At 58.8% G+C, this 26122-nt stretch overlaps 4 protein-coding genes across 6 annotated transcripts in view; 1 reads left to right on the top strand and 3 right to left on the bottom strand.

Annotated features, from left to right (window-relative positions):
- Positions 1-10893, bottom strand: part of CCDC88B (coiled-coil domain containing 88B) — a 28789-nt gene extending 17896 nt beyond the window's left edge. For 2 of the 3 annotated variants that reach the window (XM_030570798.1, XM_030570799.1), the window contains exons 1-10: positions 8518-10893; positions 7620-7765; positions 7146-7254; positions 6601-6670; positions 6372-6430; positions 3810-3893; positions 3193-3333; positions 2762-2904; positions 2401-2482; positions 1640-1798 (exon numbers count right to left, since the gene is read on the bottom strand). In XM_030570798.1, coding sequence (XP_030426658.1) covers positions 1640-1798; positions 2401-2482; positions 2762-2904; positions 3193-3333; positions 3810-3893; positions 6372-6430; positions 6601-6670; positions 7146-7254; positions 7620-7765; positions 8518-9156 — 1632 coding nt within the window. In that variant the 5' untranslated portion in view covers positions 9157-10893. The remainder of the gene's footprint in view (positions 1-1639; positions 1799-2400; positions 2483-2761; positions 2905-3192; positions 3334-3809; positions 3894-6371; positions 6431-6600; positions 6671-7145; positions 7255-7619; positions 7766-8517) is intronic. The other variant, XM_030570800.1, reaches the window with a different exon arrangement.
- A 96-nt stretch (positions 10894-10989) lies between these two features.
- PRDX5 (peroxiredoxin 5) lies at positions 10990-15448 on the bottom strand. The gene is made up of 6 exons (XM_030570804.1): positions 15217-15448; positions 13693-13827; positions 13113-13244; positions 12492-12530; positions 11915-11979; positions 10990-11356 (listed from the first exon to the last, which is right to left on the bottom strand). The coding sequence occupies exons 1-6, from the start codon at positions 15382-15384 to the stop codon at positions 11251-11253; spliced, it is 645 nt and encodes a 214-aa protein (XP_030426664.1). The 5' UTR covers positions 15385-15448; the 3' UTR covers positions 10990-11250.
- A 304-nt stretch (positions 15449-15752) lies between these two features.
- On the top strand, positions 15753-17497 carry TRMT112 (tRNA methyltransferase subunit 11-2). Its single transcript, XM_030570805.1, has 4 exons — positions 15753-16049; positions 16219-16320; positions 16598-16690; positions 17243-17497. Exons 1-4 carry the CDS (start codon positions 15969-15971, stop codon positions 17342-17344), a joined length of 378 nt encoding a protein of 125 aa, XP_030426665.1. The 5' UTR covers positions 15753-15968; the 3' UTR covers positions 17345-17497.
- Positions 17498-17893: 396 nt separating this feature from the next.
- On the bottom strand, positions 17894-25893 carry ESRRA (estrogen related receptor alpha). The gene is given in 8 exon segments (XM_030570806.1): positions 17894-20001; positions 20356-20625; positions 20939-21106; positions 21312-21344; positions 21347-21433; positions 21818-21934; positions 22896-23214; positions 25589-25893. Coding segments are annotated over 8 exon segments (1311 nt in total). The 5' UTR covers positions 25658-25893; the 3' UTR covers positions 17894-19753.
- Positions 25894-26122: the final 229 nt, after the last annotated feature.

Below are 26122 nucleotides of genomic sequence, written 5' to 3'. Positions count from 1 at the left end.
TATAAGGTTGCAATAACTTTTTACATAGTTTTTTTTTACTTACCTTACACAATCCCCGCTTTTACAAATTTTGCGTTATTAGAATTACAGCTAGCCTAACTTTTGCTAACAAAAACTGTCATGCATTAAAATCCCTTACAAATCCCTGTCAGTTCTTTTTTTTACTTCCAGAAGGAATAGAGATAAGAGGCTGATTCAGTATCACATGGAACTGGGAGAGGTGCCCTGGAACCATTCACTGAAAAAACATCTTATGGACTGGGGTCTTTCTCATGAAAGTTTGGATCCTGGTTTCCTAAGTCAGCCAGCTCTGCAACAGACTGAACTTCTTTTGGGGGGGCAGGGAACCTACTTCATTAGCTAGGAGAGGGTTCATGAGCATTTTATGATTTTGTTTTGTATTGTAACTATATGTTTTCTTCCCTCTCATTTCTGGTGGAATCTCTGTTCTTGCTTAACGAAACCTACCTGGGTTTTATTATAAGCATGAGGTTTACAGAAGCAGTGATTTAAGGTAAAATTAGTCAGCTGGAGTACACTGCTCCTTTGGGGGCAGAGGAGCTGGGATTTCTGTGAGCAGCCCACATCGGAAGGGGTATCACAGAAGGCGGCTTCAAAGGGGCTCTGCACTGGGGTGCAAGGCAAAGACAGGCACAGCACAGAGGAGAATGCGTGGGGGCTGACAGGCTGGTGGGGGTAGGGAGCTGTCACCCAACCATGGGCAAGACTCCCTCTCACTAGAGGCAGGGGGTAACGAGGCGACCTCTGAGAACCATCAAACAGACCCACTCTGTCTCCCTCCCCCACTCTTCCTACTGAGAAACCCCCGCTGCCCCCAAGCCCCTTACAGCCCACAGCCCCCTAACTTCTCCTGACAAGAAGTACTTCCCCATCCTCCTCCCACTGGGCCCCACTGGCCTATCACCCCTCACTATCACCCCCACTAGCCCAAAACCCCCCCACAGCTTTGTGACAAACTAGGAATTTTGTGGTATATTTTATGAATCCTGTGTGTGCCTCAATTTCCCCTCTTTGTTGCAGGGTTGGCAGGGAAGGGATTAAGTTTGCTCTCAGAGACATAGCGATCGGCGCGGGGCGGGGCGTGTCTCACCTCCATGTGTAGACCTGTAAAAGAACTGGTTGAAACTCACCCAATCAACAGAGGGGCCAGAGAGACAAGACAAACTCCAGTGACTCTGGATTTCCAGAGACCCCAGTTGGTGCACAGAGGACTGGGGGGTGGGGGAGATGGGCTGGCTGCTGGACAGGGCCTGGGCACTCACTCTCCCCTGGAGACAGACTAAGGAGGAAGTGAGAGAGCATCACTTCAGCCTGGCTGGGCTCTGGGCCGACTACATGGAACTAGGCGTTACTTTCCTTTCTCTGTGCGGTTTGGTGTCGCTGCATTAACCCCTCCACAGTGGGCAAGTCTCCACCAGGAGCCTGTCTCAGCTGGACTATTTACAGCACGGGGCAGAGAGGCTGGCACCCCAGAGAGTCAGTCTCAGCAGGCGGCCTGCCCTGAAGGAAGAGTGGGGTGGGGTTCCTCAAAGACACTGTTCCAAAGCTGGGGGCATAGCTCCAATCCTGTGGATCCATGACATATCCCCTGTGCCTCCTCCACCCCATGCCCCTTCACCTCCAGCCTGCCCCGGCACCGCTCCAGTGTGGGTAGTCGCTCCCGCAGGGCCGAGAGCTCCCCCTGCAGGCGCTCAGCCCGGGCCGCCTTCTCTCGCATGGCATCCAGCTCATCCCGGTACAGCCCTGCCAGGCGCGCCTCACCCGCCACTGCCCGGTGCTGGGGGGAAGACACACTAGGTTAGAGCCTGGGGCATTGAGGGGGGGGAGAACAGGGGCAGGGCCCAGGGCACAGGGGCAGGGTGAACAGAGTCAGGGCACTAGGGTGAGGGGAACAGGGTCAGGGCCCAGAGCATTGGGGTGGAGGGAACAGGACACTGGGACAGGGGGAACAGGGTCAGGGGTCAGGGCCCAGGGCACTGGGGCGGGGGAAACAAGGCATGTGGGGGGCGAGGAACAGGGCATGTGGGGGGGAACAGAGTCAAGGTCCAGGGCACTGGGGGGAGAGGATCAGGGGCAGGGCCCAGGGCACTGGGGCAAGGAGAACAGGGTCAGGGCCCAGGGCACTGGGGTGGGGGGAACAGGGCATGTTGGGGGGAACAGGGTCAGGGCCCAGAGCATTGGGGTGGAGGGAATAGGATCATGTCCTAGGGCACTGAGGCGGGGGGAACAGGGCATGTGTGGGGGAACAAGGTCAGGGCCCAGAGCATTGGGGTGGAGGGAACAGGATCAGGGCCCAGGGCACTGAGGTGGGGGGAACAGGGCATGTGGGGAGGGGGTAACAGGGTCAGGGCCCAGGGCATTGCGCGGTGGGATTGGTACCTCTTGTCGCAGCCTTCTCAACTCGGCCTCCAGCTCCTGCAGCTCCTGGTGCTGATCCAGCAGCTCCTCAGATTTCTCCTCCCTTGGTGGGGGTGAGGAGGGTCAGAGCCCCCAGGAGGGCACGTCAGGGATACCCCCATGGCCTCCCCTCACACACACACTGGGATCCCCAGGTACCTCCCTCACACCCATTCCTAATCCCCTTGAGGGCTCCTCCTCACTAGAACCCCCCATCTCAGGATCCCCCTCTTGTCCTCTGTGCCCTCTAACACCCCTAGGACCTACTCCCCCCACCCCATCCTAATTGCCCCCCATCCCAGAACCACCCCATTCCCATCAGTGCCCTCCCCCCCACACTCACAGTTCCTGGCGCAGGCGCCGGGCCTGGCCCCGGGCGTCAGCCAGTTGCACCCCGAGGTGCTGGCGATTGTCCCAGGGCCCCTCGGGGGACAGTTGGCCATGGGGGGATGACAGCTCGCGCTCCTGCTGCAGCTCCCACAGCCTCTGCAAGACAGCTGGGTTAGACGGGGTGGGAAGAACAGGAGGGGGTGTGGGTGGGAAATGTCCAGGGAACGGGGGAAGGGGGGGCAGCACAAGAAGGATCTGAGGGGGTCAGAGGGATGGGGAGAGCTCAAGGAGACTGCAGGAGGGGGAAGAGGTATCAGAGCCTTGGGGGGTCAGGGGAACCCAGGGGGCAGTGGATAGGAAAACCCCCAGAGAGGGGGGCTATGGGTGGGAAGGAGCACAGGGAGGGCTGGGAGTGGTAGGAATGTGCCGGAGGGCCCCCCTCACCTCCACACTTGCATCCCGCTCCTGCACCAGGCCCCGCAGCTGGGACGACAGCTCCTGAAGGACCCGTGTCAGCTCCAGGGGGTGCAGCTCAGCCAGTGCCCCCCACTGCAGGTTCAGCACCACCCTTGGGCCCTGTGTCACCTGCAACACAAGAGCAACACGTCACGCCTGCCCCTGGCACATGCCTCATGGCCTCTCCTTGCACACCAGCTCCTCACATGGTCTCCCCTTGCATGTCAGCTCCTCACACGGCCTCCTTCACGTCTGCCTCAGCACATACATCATGGCCTCCCCCCACGTCAGCTCCTCACACAGCCTCCCCTTCCCACGGCTCTCACAGGCCCACACCTCACAGTCCTCGCACAGCAGTCTCGCCCTTGCCAGCCTCTTGCACAAGTGCTACAGCCTCTTGCACAAGTGCTACAGCCTCTTGCACAAGTGCTACAGCCTTCCTGCCTACAGCTCCCCCATAATTCCTCAAGCCCCTGCATCTGGGCAAGTGCAGCCTGGTGCTGCCCGATGGGGTGCCACTGGTGACTGTCCCTTGGGGGCTCATCTGGGGGGACCCAGCCACAAGGAGCAGAAGGAAAGGTCGTGCCAACGGCGGGTGTTCTTACATCCTGGATGGCACTGGCCAGCACAGTCTGGGTCTCGATGTCCAGTCCCTGGATCCGTTCAATGACCTCTGCCTTTCGCTCACACTGTGGAAGGAGGGGGTATGGGGCAGCACAGAGGGTGAGGACAGGGTGCAGAGGATGAGGTGCAGGGGGAGGGAGGAGATGCAGGGAGGAGAGGAGAGACAGCACCAATGGGCATGTGCAGAGGCAGGGGTGTGTGGGGAGGAGAGGCGGCATAGAGTGGGAAGGTTTTGAGGAGGGGGAGGAGGCACAGAGAGTGGAGGGATGTGGGGTCACAAAGAAACAGCTGTCAGCATCTGTCAGTCTCTCTTTCTCAGGGTGCCTCTAAGGGCTGCTATGGCCCTGATGCCCCACGTTTTCCCCTCACCCCAGGATACTCTGGTGTGACCACTACTGGACTCCTGCCTCCAGATCGGGTGCCAACAATTCCAGAAGGATGTTAAGAAACTGGAGAAGGCTTCAGAGAAGAGCTACAAGAACGATGAAGGGACTAGAAAACGTGCCATAGTGAGAGACCCAAGGAGCTCAATCTATTCAGCTTAACAAAGAGAAGGTTGACGGGTGATTTGATCCCTGTCTAGAGGTACCTACATAGGAAACACATATTTAATAAAGGGCTCTTCAACCTAGCAGCCAAAGGTCTAGCATGGTCCAGTGGCAGGAAATTGAAGCTGGACAAATTCGGACTGGAAATAAGGGGTAAATTTGTACCAATGAGGGGAATTAACTATGAGGATAACTTGCCAAGGGCTATGGTGTATTCTCTCCATCACTCACAATGTTTAGACCACAACCAGGGGCTGGTTTAGGGGCAGGCAACTGCCCAGGGTGCCAAGCTTGCAGGGCACTGGGTTTGGGGGCTGTTTTTGTTTGTGACAAAAGGGAAAATAGAATGTTTGAAGTAAAATGTTTCGGGGGTTCTGTCTGGGGATTCATTGTCCTCGAACCTCCTAGAATGTTGTCAGCCATGCCCTGGCGGGCACGTAAGGGGCGGGACGTTGCCAGTCAGTCAGTCTGAGATATAAGAAGGACTGAAGCGAAGTGAGAGCCCAGCTGTGATATTGTGACAATGGCATGAACATGAAGGGAAGAAACTGTGGTGTCCAGGCAAGGATCCTTGCGCTGAATCCCAGAACTTTCGTCGTGCCTTCTGGCTCAACCTGGTTGTGTCAGATGCAGCGTCATCTTCTTTAGATTCAGTATCTCTCTTTGGAGCACTGCAAAGGATATACATCCTCTTTTCAGCACCAACTATCAGGTGGAAGATCCTCACGGACAATGTTACAAATCTGACCGTAAAGCTGCTACATGATATTCTCTGAGAGAGCCGCATTGACAGCATAAGGCAAGTGAGGTACCAAGTGACAGGTTTACGACACCCTGATGGAAGTGGTGCAGTTCGAATAAAGCCAAGGCCAGAATCTGACAAGAGGAGCAAAGCCTGGCGAACCAGCTCACTGACTTCCAGTTGCTGGTCTCAACTGTAATTTGGCATGATATCCTGTTCCAAGCAAAGGTTGTGAGTCCGGCATTGCAAACTTAGTCGATGGACATTGCGATCGCTCCTGCTTTGACAAGAATCTGCCTTTATTTTGTCATGGCCAACAGAGAGAACAGATTTGAAGATGAATCACGGCTGCCAAAGAAATGGTGGAAAACTTAGGAGTTGAGCCTGTCTTCAAGGAAATTCGTGTTCGTCGAAAGAAGCAACAGTTTGGTTATGAGGACAGAGATGAGGTGATGGGAAGCTCAGAAGAAAATTCCAGAGGAAGTTCTTTTGCTCACTCATTGACACTGCTTGAGTGTTCATCGAAGAAAGGTTTAGACAAATGAAGGCAAGAAAAGTGACCTTTTGAACTAAAGGATGCGTGTTAACATTCTAAGGCTGTCACCTACTGTAACACTATTTAATACTGGTCCACCCAATGTTGGGGCAAAGTTCAATTTCTTGATGTTAGTACATTTCAGTTATTCTTAAAATTAAAAAGTTACTGTAAACTTAGAGGAAATTAATTTTTTTTAATTTGCTTATATATGGCATGAATAAATACAGCTTTATAGATCCTAGTGCGCAAATTGATCGTCTTATATGACAGGGATAAATCATGCATGCAAATCGTGCATCAAAGTCATTAAATGAGCTACAAATGCAATAAAAAATAAGGTATTCAAAAGTTTAACAAATGGAGGGTGAAGTTGCTCCATGCCTGGGGCACAATTTGGTCAAGGGTCGGCCCTGATCATGGCTGGATGTTGTTCTGTAAGATCTGCTCAGTAAGTTCAACCAGGAATTGTTTCAGGGCTGGCCTCTGGCCTGTGCTAGACAGGAGGCCAGCCTGAATGATCACAGTGGGATCTTCTGGCCTTGAAATCCGTGATACCACTTAACCCTGGGAGGAAATTTCCATTAACCCATAGTCCCCACTGAAAGCTGCTCCATGTCTCAGCCAGCCAGGGCATGGGAGACACCTGGTAGTGCTGGCTGCACAGACCCTCCTCCCTGGTGGGGTGCACTCCCCACCCCCTAGACCCCCCACGTACCTGCACAGCAGCCCCCAGCAGCAGCAGCAGCAGCTTCCGCATCTCCTCGATGCCCTGCTCTAAGACAGTGGGAGGGAAGGGTAAATACAGCCAGAGACAGACCCCTTTCACCCCTCCAGGTGATCAGACCCCTGGGCCCATCCTGCCCACTATCCCACCTCTCCAGCTCCTCAGACAGAACCAGACCTATGGACCCATCAAGCCCAGTACTGCCCCTCCAAACAGTTACCTGTCAGGGGGTCTCTGGCGAGAAGCTGCATATTAGGGGGAGGCATTAGAATCAGCTGCTGCAGATCATCCTGCAAAGGTCAAAGGTTGGATGTCAAGAACCTTTGACTACTGGGAGGGGTTCCCCCTGCGTCTGCCCCATAACCCCTGGAGGAGCTCCCTGGGTGTCACTGTGGAGTAAGTGACTCGCCTAGCTGTGCGTCAGGAGCTGCACAGATGCTGACCACTTCCCCTTCCTGCCTGCCCGCCCCTGTGGATTGCGCATCACAGAGGTGAGAGAGGAACGGCTCCCTGTGCACTTAGCCAAGCAGTGGGCCTGCAAACACGAGAGCATGAGCGTACACAGACGCAAGTGTGCAAATGCGAGCACATGAGAGTGCACTGCCGGCAGAGACAAAAGTGTGCACATATGAGAGCACAAGTGTACACAGGCAGGAGGGGACGATGCAGACCCAAGCACACTCCTCAGGCCCCCAGCCACCCCACACCCTGGGAGACAGAGGTTCACTCTCTGGGTGTGCTGCTCCCCCATCCCAGCACCTCGACCTGGTAGAAAGTGCGAAGCTGCTGCAGCAGGGTGTGCAGGGTCTGGAGTCGCAGCCTCTCGTCGCCCTGCTGGCTCTGGGGTGGCCGGGCACGCCAGGGGGTTGGTTCTCTGCCGGGGAGGGGAATAAAAGGAATGGGTGAAACATCCCCAAGTGCCCACCAGTCGGGTCCCACAACACAGCCTGGGCCTCTCAAGCACGGTTGAGTGTCCCCCCACTGCTCCCCTGCTGGGGCCCCCAACACGGCCCAGAAGCCCCTCAGCTGGTCCTCCCAGCACAGCCTGGGCCACCAACTGCCTGCCCAGCTAGTCCCACCAACACAGCCCCTCCTCATGGCCCCCCAGCTGAACCCCCAAATACAGCCTCAAGCCCCCACTGCCCCCAAGCTGGGCTCCCCAACACAGTCCAGATCCCCCACTGACTGCACAGCTGGTTCCCCATCTCTGTTCCCCTATCCTCACTGCCCGTCACTCACATCAGCCGCATGACTTGGGTGAGGAAGGCTCCATCTGCCAGGTGCAGGAAATACTCCTGGGCCCTTGCCTGTCTGTCTGGGGCACTGGGACTTTGGGGCTCGTCCTGCACCCACCCCAGCGGCACCAGATTCTCCAGCGTCCGCACCTGGGGAGCAGAGACAGGCAGCGCTGTTATTGCCCCTCCCTGACCTGGGCCTGGCAGGGCCTGACGCCAGTGCCCCCAATCCCAGTCCAGGGGGTCCTCGCTCACCTTCTCCCCGGGCCTAAGGTCTCCACCCGTAGGAGCCAGGAGTCCCATGGAGGCTCCTGCCCTGCCCCTCGCAGTGCACACAGGATGTGCTTCCCTCCCCCACGCCCGTTTCCAAGCTGTCTGTGGGGGCTGGGCCCAGCCCAGGGTGCTGGGACCAGGGTGTCAGAGAGGGCCCCAGCCCCAGAGGTCCCTTCTGGGGCTCATGCCTCCCCCACACCAGGCCTGGGGATGGGGCCTTCCTCCCTCTCCCAACAGACCACTCCCCTCAACACCCCAGAGCACCCCCACCTCAGCCCAACCCCCCAACTCACTTCTAATTCCAACTCAACCCAAGCTTCCATTCACTCCAACTTTTGCAGCCACCCCCACCTCACCTCATTTAAACCCCAACCCCAATCCCCTCCCTCCTCACCCCAGCCCCCTCTCCATCCCATTGCTAGAGAGGTAGGTACAGTGTCCCAATTGTGGGTGGCTCAGCAGGGCGTGGGAGGGCAGGATTCTGCACAGTTCTATCTCCCCCCCCACCCGAGGGCCACAGCTCCCCACAAGGGCATGACTCCCACCCCCCAAGGGGCACAGCTCTGCCCAGGACACGGCTCCCATCCTTCCCCAGAGAGGCACAGTTCCCCTCTCCCAACCACACTCACCCATGTGACAAGGGGACCCGAGACGAAATCCCCCAGGCTCTCCAAGACCCGTTCGTCCCTGTCCATCCTCTGCTTGGGTCTCTGTGGTTGGTGCGGATCCCACAAAGGGGGATCCAGCACCCAGGTGCGTCCGCTCCCCCCCGCCCCAGCCAGGCTCCCCCCACTCTGGTTTTCTGAGCTGCGCAAAGAGGAACTTCCGCAATCACAGGGTCGGGAGCGGTTGGGGGAGGGAGGGGGGAAGCCCTGCAGGGATGCCAGGAAACCAGCACCCATAGCAGACCTGCTGTGGGTGGGAGGACGGAAACTCCCATTGGCGCCTACCAGACCCCTGAAAGCTGCCGGTAGGTCTCTCCCCACCCCCAGCTTGGAGGGAATTGGGGACCTCTCCCACTCCACCCATCTACCCCAGTATCCCACTTTCCCTTGCTCTAGATCAGAGCCATAGGCCCATCTGGACAGTATCTTGTCTGCCTTCTGCCTGAGATCAGACCCATCTAGATCAGTATCCTGCTCCATTCCCTCCAGATCAGACCCTTGGGCCCCCCTGCCTTGGATCAGACCCTTGGGCCCATCTAGCAAGGCATCCTGCTTCCAGCTGCAGCCAGCCCTGGAGGAAGGGCCCCAGCAATCAACAACCATGGAGGGGAGAGGAGGTGACGGGCACCCCTCTCCCGACCACGTCAGGGCGGGACTGGCTCCTTCCCTTAATCGGCGGTGTGTGTAGTGGACCCCCTCCCCATCACCACCACCTCTCCCCAGTATAAACCTGTAGGCATCGTTCCTAGTCAGATCTTGCCATCATCCGGCAGTGGGCATCATCCGGCAGATCTTGCCATCATCCGGCACCCCATAGGTGACAGCTGTACTGCCTTTCAATACCTCACATCCTTGTGATGGGGGGAGCAACACAGCAGCCCCCCTGGGACATGACTCTCAGCTCCCACCACTAAGCCCCTTTCTCCCAAACCCCACTTAGCCCCCCAAGAGTGTCTCTGCTCTATTTCCCAGTACCTCCAATGCTGCTAGGTTGGGGGGCCTGCTCTGAACCCCCAATCCAATAGGCTGGGTCTCCAATTGATTCACATCCTGCTCCTTATAGGTCTGCAGTGGCTATCCCAATGGATGTAGGTCCACTCTTGGTTGGGGGGCAGAAGTCTGTGTAGCACCCGGCCTGAAAAGGGCTCTGAACTCAGACCCATAATACACCTCGGAAATCATTTTAGGCCAGAGGCAAATCATCTCCTCATGCTGGTGGCAGCGCAGCTGCAGGGGAACATCCTGCCCCCCTGCTGCTCTGAGGGGCAGGAAATCAGCCTCCCAGCACTGTGCATTGTCCTGACTCAGATGTCATTGCTGGGAAGAAGCCAGGACCCCCTGCGCAGCCAATGGCAGAGGGAAGGAGCCAGGGCTCCTGGCTTGGCGATGGGAGGCCTGAACATGGGACAGGGGTGGGAATCTCAGGCCTCCCACTCTGGGAAAAGTAGGGGGCTGGGTCTCATGGATTAGAAGGGTGGGGGGAGTTGGGGTTCCTGGTCTGAGGGGGAAGGAGGCCCATGTTCTCACTCTGGGGGAGGTAGGGAGCTGAGAGTAGGGTGACCAGACAGCAAGTGTGAAAAATCAGGACGGCAGGGTAATAGGAGCTTATAAGAAAAAGACCCAAAAATTGGGACATCTGGTCACTCTAACTGGGAGTAGTCAGGGTTCCTGGCCTGGGCAGTTGGAGGGGAGTGTAGCCAAGGCATTGCATGGGGAGAATTCTAGCACGGGGAGGGGCAGTTTCCAAGACCCCCATCCCTTCCCCCTCACACCAAACATGGGACAAGCCTGGGGTTTGGTGGAGCACAAGCACCCCCTTGTGGCAATGATGGGGCCCACACCAAAGATCCTGCTTGGGAGTGGTCAGTGGGGTCCTGCTTTGAGATGGGCAGGGGAGGTGCTGAGTCCCAGTCCACCCTCAAGTCCAGGGGGCCTAGCCTAGATCTTGTGACCCCTTGACTCAGGGCTAGGGGAGAGCATGACACCAGAGGGACCCCATGCCAGCCCCAGCTCAGCAAATCAGAAACCCTGGGGAGGGGGCTGTAGTACGACTACTCACCCATGGCAGGGAAATCAGGGCAGCAGGAAACCTCACCCCTTGATTCAACAATGCTCACAGAGATCCCCCTATCTCTAGGGCACAGACCCCCCCCCCCACACACCAGCAATCTCCCTCTGCTTGTGTGGCTCCTGCCCCATCAGGATGTTTATTCTTCCCCCAAAGCCTCAAGAGAGGATGATGAGTTTTGGGTTTGTTTTTTTTTTTTTGGGGGGGGGGGGGGAAGGAATGCAGGAGGCATGGGCAGGCCAGCACTCAGTGGGAGGAGGGGTGAGCAGGATAGAACTGGGGTCTGGGTCACTCCCTAGCTTTCCCCTCTACCATGCCTTGTCTATGGCTGTCCCCCTCCCCCCGCAGCAGAGAGACAGAGGCAGGGCTGGCAAGAGCCGTTTATTCCCGTTGATACACAGTATGGTGGGGCAGTACACCACTATCAGAGCATGAGTGCCCTCTAGAGGCCAAACCCATGACAGCAGGAGCAACAGCAGCAGCATCACTGTGCCCCCCCCCCCGGGGCCTCCCCCAGGGGGAGACCATCATATCATGCATGGAAAGGATGGCGTGCTGCCCCGCTCCTGGTGCTAGGGTGGGGGTGGGGGGAGGGAGCAGCAGCAGGAGGGACCCTGGCGTCCTGGTGCTCAGAGCTGAGAGAGGATGTTGTTGGCCAGGCTGCAGGTCAGCCCTGTTCCATCCTCCTCCACGTTGAGAGCCTTCACCACACCATTCTCCAGCAGCATGGAGAACCTGAGAGAGATGGGGGGGTATGAGTGCCAGGGCCCCCTCCTCACCGTGCCATCCTCCACCACAGAAAACCTGGGAGGGGTCAGGGTGAGAACACAATTGGGGCTCCCCCTCTCCTCTCCTCCAGGGATTCCCTTCTCCCCACCTCCCACCCTATCGTCCACCACCATGGAGAACCCCAGGAGGAGATTAGGGGTTCAGTGTGGGGACACAGCCAGGCTCCCTCCCACATCTCCTAGTGCCCCCTACCACCATCATGGAGAAGGAAGGGTTGGGGGTATCAGTGTGGGGATATAGCCAGGGGGGCTTTGCCTCTCCCAGGTTTTCCCATGGAGATGGAATGGAGGACTTCCCCTCTTCTCCACATCCAGCCCCTCACCTCCAGGCAGAGGGGATATCCCAGAGGTCCATAGTTGCAGCTGCAGGGGTGCATCCTCTCCCCTCTGAGCTCCTAACACACATCCCCATGCCCACCCCTTGCCTGTACAGACAAAGAACCTCAGCTCTCCCCAGGGGGGTATCCTCAGAGGCTGCTGGGGGGTAAGGAGCCCACAGCTTTACCTTTTGCAGCGGTTGGTCCCAAAGAGGTCACGCAGGGTCTCCTTGTCCAGCAGCAGTTCCGTAGCCTAGGGGAGAAAGGGAAATCAAGGGGGGGGGTGTCAGACAGCCCCCCCGGCCCCCTCCAGGCAGAGGACACATCCCAGGAACTGCACTCTGCAAATGGGCCTTCACTTCTGGAGCCGCTTGGTCCTCAGATGCCCTTTGACCCCAACCCAGTCCCTGTTGTCAGTGTCAGGGAGGTGGCATGGGAGGAACAGAATCCAGGATGCCTCTAGTAGGGGATGGGGGTTCCACTACCCTTCCCCACAGTCCCAGAGCAGAAAAACCACCGGGGGGGGGGGGCTGGATCTGACACAGCAGGTAAGGGAGAAGCAGAAGACAGGCACATGGTGGGGTGGGAAAGAGGACTGGCCAGGGGGTGGGGGCCCTGAATCTGGGCTATCAAGCTGGTTAGGAGGGGAAGGTCCAGGGACTGCTACACAGACAATGGGTAGGGAGACTGGGACTGATCCTGATCCAGGAGGAGGATACCCCCAGCTGGCTCCTGAGGGCATGGGTTGGGTGGGTGGGGTATTACCTTTCCGAAGGCTCCGGTGGGGTCAGCCAGCATCCGCACCTGGGGGCGGGGAGGGGGAAAGGGTTAGGGAGCCAGTGAAGAGGCACCTGTGAGGTTGAGGGAAGGATAGAAGTGGCAAGAGCCACAGCCACTCCTGAGGTTACACAACCTATAGATTCCCTCTTGCATAACCAACAGCTCCTACTGAGAAGGGAAGTGCTCACTGCTGCCTGGAAGTCACACACCGCCTGCAGCGGTGGGGGCAGGGCTCCTACAGCGGTGGGGTTAGGATGGTGCTGAGTGGGGGAGAGAAAAGGCTCCTCCTCGTTCCCTGAGATTCAGCAACATACACCCCCTATAAGGATACTGCCCTGGGCCTCAACCCCTGCTCACTTCCACTGTCCTGGATCCCCTAGTCCCACCCTCTGTATTTCCCTTGCTATGGTCCTTGGGACTCTCCACATTCCCTTAGCTGGTGCCCCCACCTGCCCTCTATGCTCCTCCTGGTCTGGGCTGAGTGGCCCCCTCACCCTGGGTGCTATAGCTCAACCCCCCCCACACACACACTCCCCCTGCCTTTCTCTCCCTTCACTCCCCTTGCCCTGGGCTCCTTGTGCCTTGCTCCCCTCTCTCCTGGCTCACCTTGCCCGGGGCCCCATGGGCCTTGCCCCATTCGCTCATGACGAAGACATCGTTCACGGCCAGGCAGGCGATCAGCTCCACTCCCTTGGCCTTCAGCGCCCCAGCCTGTTCCACGTAGCCCGGCAAGTGGGTCTGAGGGGGGCAGGAAGAGCATTAGTTCCTCAGCATGCAGGGTGGGGGGGCAGCATCAGACACTAGCCGATGGATCCAGGCAGGCAGTTGGGCAGCCCCTGGCATTCAAGGGCACACTGAATTCACAAATGTGTCCTTTTCCAGTCCACCTTGCAGCTCCCTTGGCCCCAGAGATGGGATGGCGGAAGGGATGCTCTGGTGGGTGAGTTCTGGGGAGCTGGGTGGTGTGGCGGATACTCCGAGGAGGGGGATGAGGGAACTCTGCGATGGGGGCTCCAGGGAGCAGGAGGTGTGAGGGGCCATCCTAGAATGATGGGGTGCTCTAAGGGAGGGAGTTGCAAAGGGTGGGGGAGGGGATGCTCTGGAGTTGGTGTGTGTGTTCTAAAATGGGTAGGGTATTGGAGGGAGGGGACACTGCCGGGGGGGTGGGGGTGTCTCCATGCCTCACCTTGGAGCAGCCAGGGGTGAAGGCACCAGGCACTCCGAAGAGAATCCCCTTCTTGCCCTTGAAGAGTGTGGCCACATCCACCTTGGTGCCGGGGTCCCCCTCGTACACCTCCACACTGGGCAGCTTGTCTCCAACCTGGGGGTACAGGGAGTGAGAGCTGGGCAGAGGCCTAGCCAAGTCCCCTTGCCTAGAGAAAGCCTATGCCAGACCCCCACAGGGCCTATGTCCCATCCCCAGTGCAGGGGAAGGAGCTACCCCCACTCTGGAATTCCAACTGGGATCCAGTTCCTCTTGCCCCAGCTACAACCCCCGCACCCCGTGCCCTATCACCAACAGGGCATGACCAGAACAGATGCAGATGGGGGCCTCAAGTAGCTGACTAAGGGGGGGGAGGAGGGAGGTCTCCCTTCCCAGTCACCCAGCCAGCTTCCTGTCTTAGAATCCCACTCTGCTGTGTAAAGCCTGAGGTGAGCAGGAGAGCCCTGTGTGCACTCCTCAATTGTGTCTGGGGGGGGCATTGTCACGACAACCCATGGGGAGACACTCAGTGACTCAGCACCCCTGCCTTGGGAGTTTCCAAAGTGATTACTCCAGCTCATGAGTTGGACACCTCCCCCAGTTCCCCACCCACAACACAAACCTTCAGGGTTGCTGTGTACCTCCCTTACCAACCAACCAACCTCCCTCTCCTCCCCCCACAGCCCAGCTCCCACAACCCCAACCAAGCCCCATCTTCCCCCACCTCCCACTAATCCCTTACTAGTGACCCAGCATCCCCAGCTCACACCCACACCTTTCCCCAGCCTTGACCCCATTTCCCCTCCCCTACAATCCAGCTCCCTCCCCACCTACCCCCAACCTCCATCTCTTGCCTCCCATCTCACTCCATAACCTACACCCTAATTCTAACGCCTCCCCCAACTCTCAACCCCACCCCTGCACATCCTTCCCTCGATCTCCCCTTCCCCAGCCTGCCTTAAACTCACCCCCCAATCAGCCCTTTCTACTCCCAACCTCTCCCTGCCCCCCCTAGATTTGGAGGGAGTTGGGAGCTCAGCGCCACCCTTATTCCAACCCCATCCCCCCCGTGGGTTTGCTCCTTTCCTTGTGAAGCAAGAGCTCTGGGGGGCCCTGCGAGGGGATAGTGATCCTCCAAGCTTCAGGGACTGGGGACATGGTCTCGGGTTTCAAGGGTTCCAGTTGGGGGGAGGCATCGGGGGCTAAACTGAAGGGTGGGGGAGGGCTCTGCTCTAGCCCTAGGTCCCAGCTGGCGAGGGGAACTGCCAGGAGGGGCCCTGATTTTGGAGAGGGGCTTGTCCAGGAGGCTCCATGCAGGGGCCCGTTCTCTGCCCCGGGGTCCAGCTGGGGGCTGATTTAAGGGGGCTCCCTGGGATCGGCCTCTCCAGCTCCCTGCCCCGGGTCTCGCTGGGGCTGAGTTGGCGGGGGGGGTCCCAGCTAGGGGCGGGGCAGGTTGGATGGTTGAGGCCCCCGGGGTGTCCCGCTCACCACCCCGCCCGATCTCACCTTGACGGGCGCCATGGCAGCTGCTCGCACACCGAAACTCCTGGTTCCTCTAGGCTTGGAGCCGGGGAGGGGGGGCGCCCGCAACAGCCCCCGCCCCCGCCGGAGCACCAGCCCCGCCACACCCAGCCACGCGGTCACCGTGGAGACCGCCTGAATGACAGTTGCCATGGAAAAGGCCTGGGGAACCTACCTACCGCCCTTGGGGTGGACGGGAATACCCATGCGCCTCAACCCACAGGTCGGTTTGCATTATATTTGCATATTATTGGTGGTTCATTTGCATATCCGGTTTGCACATTGCGTGCAGATTGCTTTTGATTGGGAGGGCGACACTGCAAGTGGTTTCCACGCTGAATTTGCATACAATTTACATATAATTTGTGATTAATCTGAGTGTTTTTCTCCTGCTTTTTGCACATATTAATTTCTTAATTTAAATATAATCTGCATGCGATTTGAACACTATTTGCATTTTTAACCCCTTAATTTCGCGTCTAATTATTCTCTCCTCCCCATCAGGGCGGCGGCACCATGGGGAGCAGCCGGGAGCCCGGGGACCGGCACCCTGTCTCCGGATCTCCCCGGAACCCTCAGGTTCGGGTCCGTGTTTCCCTTTCAGCCGCCGGAACCTTTTGAATAGTACGTTCCAGCCGGAAGTAGTGTTTGGAGGGGTGCGATTGAACCGGAAGTAGGCGAGTATTGGCTTCTCACCGGTTCCCCGCGTGTGCCGCGACACCGGGAGCAGCGCGAGGATGAAGCTGCTGACGCACAACATGCTGACCTCGCACGTGCGGGGGGTGCGGCCCGGGGGGGGTTTCCCGCTCCGAATTCAGGTAACAGGGATCGCCCCCGCCCCCCCGCAACCAGAGGGCCACGTATCCCTGCCCCCTGGGCTGCCCCAGCGCTGGGTCGGGGGGCCCCAGGGCTGATTTCTCCCCCGATGGGGGTGATGCCTCCCGCCCCCGCCGTGCCTAACCGGACTGACCCTCTCCCTCCCCGCAGGCCACCGAGGTGAAAGTGAATAACGTGGATTTCAACCAGGAGTTCGTGGCGCGGATGATCCCCAAGGTGGAGTGGGGGGCCCTGGTGGAGGCTGCGGAGAGCGTGAGTATGGGGGCAGGGGCTGGCCCCGTCCAGGGCATGGCTGGGTGGAGTTTTGCATGGGGAGGGGCTCACCCTAGGTGCTGGGGACGCCAGACACAGACAGGGGCCAGCCTCCTGCCCAGAGTGCTGTCATGGCAGGAGATGGGCAGCATGGATTGGCACAGCAGCCTTGGGGTGGAGAGTGGAGAGGGAAGTGGCTTTGGGGAGCGTTTGGGTCAATCAGACCAAAGTCTGTCTTCTGGGGTCAGCACTGACATTCATCTCTCTCTCCCTACAGCTGGGCCATCTGTCGGACCTGCCCCACGAGCTGCCCCCTGAGTACGAGAACAATGAGGACTTCCTGAGGAAGGTGCATCACGTGCTGCTGGAGGTGAGAAACACCCCCTCCCCCCAATCCACATCCACAAACTCCCACCTGTTCTTTGGTTGTACTGGGCACTATCTCCCAGGCACCACAAACCCGTGGCTGAGGTTGTATGACAAGGGCCCATGTTACAAACACAGGTCCTTTCCTGGCCTGGCTGAGACACCAGGGATTTCTCAGCCCACAGAGGCACTGGGGATCCCCCAGGGTGGGGGACCTCTTGCTGCCCCTGTTCCAATTGTAGACATTGGGGGATTCTCCCCCTGCTCTAGCTGCCTCTTGGAATCCACACTTGGGGGGTAGAGAGTCCAGCAGATGCCCTGGCACTGGGCGCCCAGCATCCTTTTGCTTCTGTGGCTCATCCTGCCCCCTCCCCAGCTGCTAAGAATCATAATGGGGGAGTTGTGACTGCAGCAAAATAATAAAATCAAGAAGGGAGGGCTGGTGCTCTGGGGAAGTTCCACCCCTCCCTGACAGCATTACGGGGCAGGGCCGGGGCACAGCCCATCCCTTTGTCTTTAGGCTGCAGCTGACCTGTGTTTCTTCTCCCCTGCATAGGTGGAGGTGATGGAGGGGATCTTGAAGTGCCCTGATTCTGGCCGGGAGTTCCCCATCACCAAGGGCATCCCCAACATGCTGCTGAGTGAGGAGGAGACGTGAAGGGCCAGAGTGGCCAAGATGGGAATAGGGGTGGGGGAGGGAGTCCCTGGGCTGGGAGGGTGTGGCAGGGGGTGGGGGGGGTTCCACAGGGAGTAGAAGACATTCTGTGTTCATTTGGTTTGTGTATAAATAAAATTGTGAGGTGGAACCTGGCATGGGGCATGTCGTCCATTACCTGTTTCCCCCCTCTCCTGCTCGTGCCCCTCAATCACAACCTGCAGTACGCTGATATCCTAGCCCTGGGCTACCCGCAACCACGCTTGTGCTGGTGCCCTTCTGTTCTAGTCCAGTCCTGATCCCCAGTTAGCTCTTGTGGTCTAGCTGAACATTGGCCTGCCACACCTTGCACCGTACTCACTTTCCTCATATTTAGATTGCAGTAGTACCTAGGAGACCTAATCCTGAGGCAGGTCCCTCATTGGGCCAGGCACTGCTCAGTCCCCCAGGCAAGATCAAGGCTGCCACTAGGCCCAGTGCTGCACAAACACAGAACAAGACAATGCTCTTGTTCCTTCTTAACTGCTAGGAAGGAAGACTCTGGACACAGGCTGAGATCTCCATGGTTTAATCTGGCTCTGGAATATAGCTCTATGTATGTGTGTGTATAGCACCTATACACAAAATAGAGGTATTTATAATATATACACATACATAATTTAATACAAACCCCCTCCATGTCACCCCACTCATTATAGAAATGGGAGGACTGAGGGTGCACCCCTCTGAGGGGAGCAGAGATGAAGGGGTCACCTATTATCCTGCAACAAATATACAGTCTGATATATTGCTATGTACATGTTTCTCAGCATCCACACCCCCCACCCCAAGGAGAAGGGGGGGCTTATTGCTATGGGGGGCAGATGGGCAAGGGGAAATTTGAGGTGAGTGGAGGGGATACTGGCCTCTGTTCCCATCCCGAGGGACCCCCCTCCCCGCAATATGGCCAAACCTTTGCAACCCTCTTCCTATCTGTGCAGCTACCCTATCACAGTGCTGTGCTCCCGCGCCCACAATTCCAGCCTTCTGTCTCAGCCAACCCCTCCTCCCACCACAAGGACCCAACTACAGCAGGGGCTCCCTCTCAGACCCCCACCCCCTCCAGACTCTCCACCATCCTGGGACTTGGGGGTGGGGAGGGGAAGAGACCAGCACTTAATGGAGGTTCCCAGACCCTGCTGCCAAATTCTCCTCACCCCACTGGATTTTCCCTGAAAAACCCCACTGGAAGGCCTTGGCTCCAGCATCCTCCCCCATATTTCAAAGCAAAGTGTGGGCTTACCACCCTCCAAATCTCAATTCCCTTTCCAGGAGAGAAGAATATACCCCCGTCCAATCTAAGAGACTCCCACACACTCCCCTCCTCTGAATTATAGGGGACCCCCCACAATCCTCATCTAAGGTATCCCCACTACAGGGATCTCCCAGCCCTGAGCCAAGGGACCCTCATGGGGTTCCCCTCCCCCAGCCAAGTGCATACATAGTTTGTTCATTTATTGCTTGAAGGGATATTGTAAACCCCTCACCCCACTCAGGGGCAGGGGCTGGGAGGCCTCAGGGGGTCCCACTTTGGGATGGGGGATTATTCTCCCCCAAGCAGAGTTCAGAGACTCAAGTGAGGAGGGGGACACCTGCCATGGGTGGTGTCCCTAGGAGGGCCCCCCCTTCAGAGAGAATCTGCTGCCCCTGCTACTGCCCTCCTGACCTAACTGACCCCTCCAGTGCCAAGCTACCTATGGCCCCAGCATACACTGGCTGCTGGACAAGCACCCCTCAGCTGGGGTTTCCCCTGCTCTGAGCCAGGGACAAGCAGGGACCCCCCAGGCTAGGTCTGTGCATGTGGGATTAACATGCTCCCCCCTGCAGTCCAGCTTTGTGCTGGTCAGGTCCATTATGGCTTCGATGGGGGGCCCTGGTGCTTCTTCCCCAGCCACTAAATCCCCCCCTCCCCAGCTAATAAGTTAGACTATGGCTTCCAGTGCATCTGGGGGGCTGGGTCCCCATGTCAGTCTGTCCCCTCCCACCAGTCTCCCCCAGTCCGTCTCCAGCATGCCCATCCCCCAGCCCTGTGGCCATGCTGCAGTTCCTCCCAGCCACATCAGTCCAATCCTCCCCTTCCACTATCTGCCTTACTGTCTCCATGCATTCCCCCCCCCATTCCCCAGCCAGAGGGTCTGTCTGTCCCCCCAGCACCTGTTGCCCCAGTGTCCATGTGTCTGTCCCAACCCCCGCCCATCGCTATTCCTCCCATTTGTATCTCTCCAGCATGTCTGTCCCCATTCCACCCTGCCCTTCTCCCACATCTACGTGTCTGTCTTCCTGCCCCAGGTCTGTGTCTGTCCCCAGGCCCCTCACCCCGGTCCATGCCTCTGTCTCCCCCACATGGCGGAGAGGGGGAAGTGGGGGTGTGTCTCAGTCCATCATGGCTTCCAGCATCTCAAGAAAGAGCTTGTGCATGGGCACCTTCCCTCCCAGCTTGATGCCGTAGAAGTGGTGCAGGGCACGGGCAGCCGTCTGGCGCAGCAGGGGTAGCGTTAGCAGCAGCTTCCCCGCCCGGCGCGGCTCCTCCGGCCGTCGGCTGCCCTCATACTCCAGCAGGGCCTCATGCAGCACATCCCGCAGCCGCTGCACCGCTGCCATGTCCTCGATGTGCACCGAGTCTAGGGGGAGACCATGGGGGTTAGAGTCGGGGGCGTGGCCAGGGTTGCTGATGTGCACCACGTCTGGGGAGACCCATGGTGGGGGCATGGCTAATGTTGATGTGCACCTGGATGGGGAGGAGGGCGGAAGTCATACAGGGTGAGGGCGGGGCGGGGGCTGCCATGTCACTGCTATGCACTAAATTGGAGGGCCATGGCTACCACGTCCTCGAATGAAGTCTGGGGTGGGAGTCAAGGAGGGAGCTGTGGCAGGCAGAGTCTGGGGGGAAGCAGGAGGCTGATCCCAGCCCGGGCAGATGAAAGCCAGGTGCAGAGAACTGCCCCCACCCCAAGCTCCCACAGGGCAGGACCCACCTGAGTTGGCGAGTGCCAGGGCCTTGAGCAGCACGTATTCCTCGCGCTCCAGCCGCAGGGCACGGTACTTGCGCACCAGCTGCAGGAGAGCGGCGCTCAGCTCCCAGAGCCCTGCTGCACGCGCCCCTTCCTCATCCAGCGCAAAGTCCTCTGCAAAGACCACCTCGTCCTCGCAGGGGAGCGAACGCCAGGCCACACCCAGCACAAGCACCTCCAGCCAGGCGCTCTGCAGCACACTCATCTGATCGGCCAGCGACAGCGCCGGGAACCCTGCAGGGGAGAGATGGGAGTTAGGGGGCAGTGCAGGCTGGCAACCCTGCAGGCGGGCAGGGCTGGGAGGAAGAGGGAGACAGGATTAGGGGGCTGGGACGAGAACAGGGATTAGGAAGCAGAGATGGAGGTTGGGGGTGGAAACCCTGGGGGCAGGGGAGCAGGGCTAGGCACCCTTTTGCAGGAACCTGCGGGGGGTGAGGGAGACAGGATTAGCAGGGGAGTGCTGGGGGAGGGGCATCACATGGGGATGGGGACATGCTGGGCAGGAGATGGGGGTCATAAAGAATGCTGCGGGGGGGTGGGACCCCACCTGGGATGTTCTTGGCCCAGCCAATGATGACAACGATCTCACGGTCAGCCAGGTCACACAGGGCGCTGGTGGCACGGAGGGGCCCATCGGGCAGCGCTGGGTCAGGCATTGCATACAGCTTCTCAGGCTCCGCCACCAGCAGGTGGGACACCATGGGGTTAATGGGGGCTGCAGAAAGGGGGCAATGTGAGAGGAGATTCCCCAGCACCCCATCTCCCTCTAGCACCTTATCATACTTGGGCTCCTCCCCCCTCCCAGATCTGCCCATACCGCACAATCCTGACCCATAGTCCCCTGCTATCTCAGCCTTGGGCTTCCCCCTTCACCCCACTCTGCCTCTTAATCCTGACCCACAGCCCCACTGCGCTCACACTGTTCTTGCTGGTCGCTGTGGCAATCTGGGGGTGGTGAATGTGTTGGGGAATGGGGCCCCATCCACCTCAGGGCGGCGCTTGTATTTCTGGCGTCCCCCTCGCACACGGTCCAGCCGCACCCCTAGAGGGCAGAGCAGAAGATGTGGGGTCAGAATGCACCCCCAAAACTCTCCCTCTTCCCCACCCATCCTGTCCATTCCCCTATTCCCAAGGGGACCAATTTGCTGTCGTAACAGCAGGGGGAAACTGAGGGGCTGTTTTCCCCCCAGGGTTCTCCTGATGGTTCCCCCTGACATTACCCTGGCTGCCTGACCTTCCCATATGCTGCCTTCCACACCTGCCCCCCAGCTCACCATCCACTGCCCCCCCCAGCAGCCAGCAGCCCTCTAATTCCCCCAGCTCTTTCCCCCTCCCCAAGTTCCCTCCCAATTCCCCCTGCCAATCCCCCCTCAACCACCGTGCTCTCCCCCCAGCCTGCACCCTGTGTCCCTCTACTCCCCCATACCTTCCTTGAGCATGCCAACGCGCAGGCACTTGGTGAACCGACAGGCCTGGCAGGCTTTGCGGCGCCGCTTGGTGATCTCGCATTCATTACTGGCTGGGCAACTGTACTCAATGCTGCCTGGGGGAAGAGCAGGGTGAGACGGGGCTGAGACCAGGTTCAGGGGGAGACAGGATCTGAGAGCGAAGATGTGGGGGAACACGGAGGAAGGAGATGAGCTGAAGTGGTGGTGGGGAAAATCCTGGGGGAGAGAGGAGATGGGGCTGAGCTTGTGGTGGGTTGGAGAAGTAGGGGCTTGCAGTGAGGTGGGGCCAAACCGCTGAGAGATGGATGAGGAACTGGGGGGACGGGGGACGTAGTCCCAAGAGAGTAGAAGGCCAGGGCCACACACCCACCCACAAAGCAGAAGCAACCCTCCCCCTTAATGCTGCAGGCTCCTGGGTTACATCTCCCACAACGTAGCTAGGAGGAGAGGAAAGACCATAGCCCAGCCCAGGGAGGAGAACCACCCCATGAAACACCTGCACTACAGCTCCTAGCAGGCTCTGGGGAGGCTTAGCAAGAGAGACCACGGTGCATCATGGGAGATGTCGTCCTGTTGGGAAACCCAGCCTACAGGAGAATGGGGAGTGCAATGCATCTGAATTACAGCTCCCAAGAGGCACTGCAGCAATTGAGGCCGGTGGAGTCTACTGGGCTCCACTCAAGAGATTTCATCTCAATTTTCCCAAGGGAAAAATAAAACAATTTCAGCTAAATCAAATTTCCCTGCCCTGCCCTGGAAAATCACCAACTGGCCATAAGCAGGGAGCCTGGGGCAGCCACCCCCTCCTCTCTCCTTGGAGAGGTCACCCTCCCTTGAGCCAATCCCCCCAGCATTTGGAAAGCTGACATAGGGGCAGGGGGTGTGGACTGCCCCCTTTGGGAAACTGGGACCCAATTCCAAGTGCACTGAAAGGCAGGGAGTAACCACCCCACCCATGCAGCAGCAATCAGCAGAGGAGGGGCCTAGGGCTGGGATAACAGGAGCTGTGGATCAGGACTGAGGGGCCCCCCAGTCTGGGGGTAGGCAGGGGGTTACCTTGTATAGTGCGCTTGAAGAAGGCTTTGCAGGCCTCACAGGAGGCCACACCATAGTGATACCCCGAGGCCACATCCCCGCACACCAGGCACAGGCGCTTGGGCAGGGAGCTCAGCACATACTTGCCCCGGGGCAAGACTTCATCAGGGTTGTTGTCATGGCGCCGGCGGGTCAGTGCCCCTGGCTCGGGATCATGGGGAGGACCACTGGCATCGGAGGAGCCGCTTGGGCTGCGCTGGGCCAGGCTGTCCGGGGAGGCTGGCTCCGTCTTGATGAAGAACTCAGCACGGTGATCCCGAGACGACATGGCTGGGGTGGCCTGCAGGGGGTGATACATGGGGGGGGAGTGAGACACTTCTCCCCATCTGGACTGCCCAATCCCTGTCCTTTACACTCTGCCAGGGCTCTGTGGGAGCTCCCTAGGGTCGAGTGCTCTGTACTGCCATCCCAGGCACCCAAGTCCCTTTCCACATCCCGATCGCTCCCCTGGGGGCTCTGGGAAAGCTGCCATGGGGAGATTCAGTCCCATACTGCAGGCTCTGATGTCAGAGCTGTGACCCTCAGAGCTGGGCACCCCTGCCCGGGATTCCTCCCAAACCTAGGGGCCTCTTCCCAGATGTTCAGCACACTCCCTCCCCCTCCCAGTGCCAGCTCCAGTATCTCAGGGTCGGGCATGTGACAGGCTCAAGGTCATAGAGAGAGAGACTCTGATCACCAGCTGGGGGCGGGTACGGGGAGCTGTGTGTGTTTGCTTGAGGGGAGCTGTGCGTGGGCACACAAGGGGGGGTGTCTCTGAGATGGCAAAAGTTGGTACCAACAATCCAGAAGCAGAAATAGCCTCAATTCTGCTCTCCCCCTAGCTCCGGTACAGGAATTTACCCCCTCCACAGGGTTCAAGTCAACCCAGGCTGCAGGAGGCAGATAAGGGTCATGGCAGAGGGATTAGTCTGGAGGCCACAGCCCAGACAGCTCCCCCTCCCCAACACATCCACCCCCACTCACTAGGACTGACACCCCCCACCCCACACATACTCTCCAGGGCTCACTCCCACCCCCCGGGCACCTCCCACCCTCCCTGCTTGACTCAGTGCCAGGCTCTGGAGGAGTTTTTGGGCGGGGGGGCCTCTGAGGAGCAGGGATCTACTGGAATTGGGGGGACGGGAGGCATGGCTGAATTGTCTGTGCTCCCCACCTACGGACCCAGGCAGGGCACTCTTCGGATGGAGCCAGTGGGGTCAGGGAGGAGTCGTAGCCCTGTAGGCCTGTACCCTCCCCCGCAAACACACATATGGAAGCCCAGCACCCACATCCCTCCTCCCTCACACTGGGACTAACCTGGCAGCACTCCCAGCGCATGAGGAGGGGGAGAAACTGGGCTCAGGAATGGAACCAAGGTGTCTGGGATGGCATAGGCTCAGCCAGGAATGAATGCTAGAGGCCACCTTTAATCCAGCTGGGGTAGGGGAGGAAGGGGCCATGTCCATGTGTGTTAGCCCCATGTGAGTGTGCTCCCCATATGTCCATGCATGGCATCCCCGTCCCCCAGAGCATTTCAGGCATGTCAGCCGTGTCTGTTACTCTGTCTGTCCTCATGTTCCCCCACCCCCGACCTTTGCCCCTTTGTGCCGTCTTGTCTCTTTCCTAATGTCCCGCGGCGCAGGGGAGTTATGCAAGAGCAGGCGGAGGGGAAATGAGGCCTGGACCCTCCATCGTGCCCCATTGAGCTTACAGAAGACTGTCCTCTACCCTCCTGCAGTCTTCCCCCTCTGCAGTCCCCCAACCTCCATCCTTGCTCTGCACCCCACTATCCATGCACTCTCCTTCTCCCTGCACCCCCCATACCGGCCGAACCCCCTGGACTAACCTGGGACTAACCTGGAGCCCTAAGGCACTCCCAGCCCCTGGGGACTGGGATGAGGACTGGGACCCAGACATCTGGGACAGACACTGGAGGGAAGATGGGGACCAAGTACCCCCATTTCATCCCACCCTCCCAACCCATTCACCCTCCTTCCCCCTGCACTCCAATCTTTATCCTGCCTCTACATTCTTCCTCCTCACATGCAATAACCTCCCTCCCATCTGTAGAACAGAGATAGAAAAGTTGGGTCAAACTTTCTTCCTAACCGCCCCTCAGGGGGTGCAAAGGACCATAGGAACGTAGGCCAGACGCATGCTGGTGTGTATGGGAGGGGTGACACCGCGTCCTGCCTCCCAGTCAAAGCGAGTCCCAGTAAATTGACATTACTCAGCATCTGGGTGGGTGGTTCCAGTCCCTATCATGTGCTGGAGGTGCCGTGTGTGTGTGTGTGGGTGTTTCTGGATTCCTAGTGTGGGGGAGAATTCCCCAGCCTCCTCATTCTAATCCCAGGCTAGCTCACCTCTGCTGCTTCTGTACACACAATCCCCACTTCAGGGTTAGGCCTTGGGTCAGTTCAGGCCTGTGACCTTTCACCCTGGAGGATTCTGGCTTGACTGGTAATGGAGCCCTGAGCTTGGGGGGCAGGGGCAGTTTGACACCTGCCATTCCCCTCCCCCATCCAGTTACTCCACACATACAGGCTGGACAGGGTGCCCATCAGGCCCCAGGCAGCAGGGGGGCATGAGATTCCATGTCCTGGCAGGAGATAGTGTGACTGACACATGGTCACTTACACAGACACCTGCTCTTGCACCAGGATACAGCTGCTCACCTCCCTGCAAGTCTCCATGTCTGTCCAGGTGTCTGTGTTTCCCCAGGAGTCCACCCCCTGAGTCTCCATGTGAGCCCGGGTGGTCCGCCCTGTCCCAGCTGGCCATGTGTGCGCGTGTCTGTCAGTCAGGCTCCATGTCTGTGCTCCTGGGAGTCTGTCCGTGTCCGACTGGGCAGCCCCCTGTCTGTCTGTCTGGTCCCAGGAGCGTCCACGTCCCCAAGTCTGTCCATGTGTCCCCGGCGCCCCTGCAGGTCTGTTCGTGTCTCCGTCTGCCTGTTCCCACTGTGTCCCCTCGAGTCCCGCCCCGTGACTGTCTGTCCCTGCAGCGTCCGTCTGTCTCCGTGTCCGCCCGTCCGTGCGCGCCCAAGCCCCAGCTGCGGAGCGGGAGTCACATGGGCCGGTGGGGGGGCCCCCCCGCCCCGATCCCGCACTGACCTTGGGGCCCGGCGTGGCTTGTCCGGGCCGGGCGGGGCTCAGTGGCCCGGGACGCGGGGGGCCGGCCGGGCCATGGGCGCAGGCTCAGCCCGGCTCGCT

Source organism: Gopherus evgoodei, chromosome 7 (assembly GCF_007399415.2).
Source record: "Gopherus evgoodei ecotype Sinaloan lineage chromosome 7, rGopEvg1_v1.p, whole genome shotgun sequence".
NCBI classification, from domain to species: Eukaryota; Metazoa; Chordata; order Testudines; family Testudinidae; genus Gopherus; species Gopherus evgoodei.
This window is presented reverse-complemented; position numbering and strand designations above follow the sequence as displayed.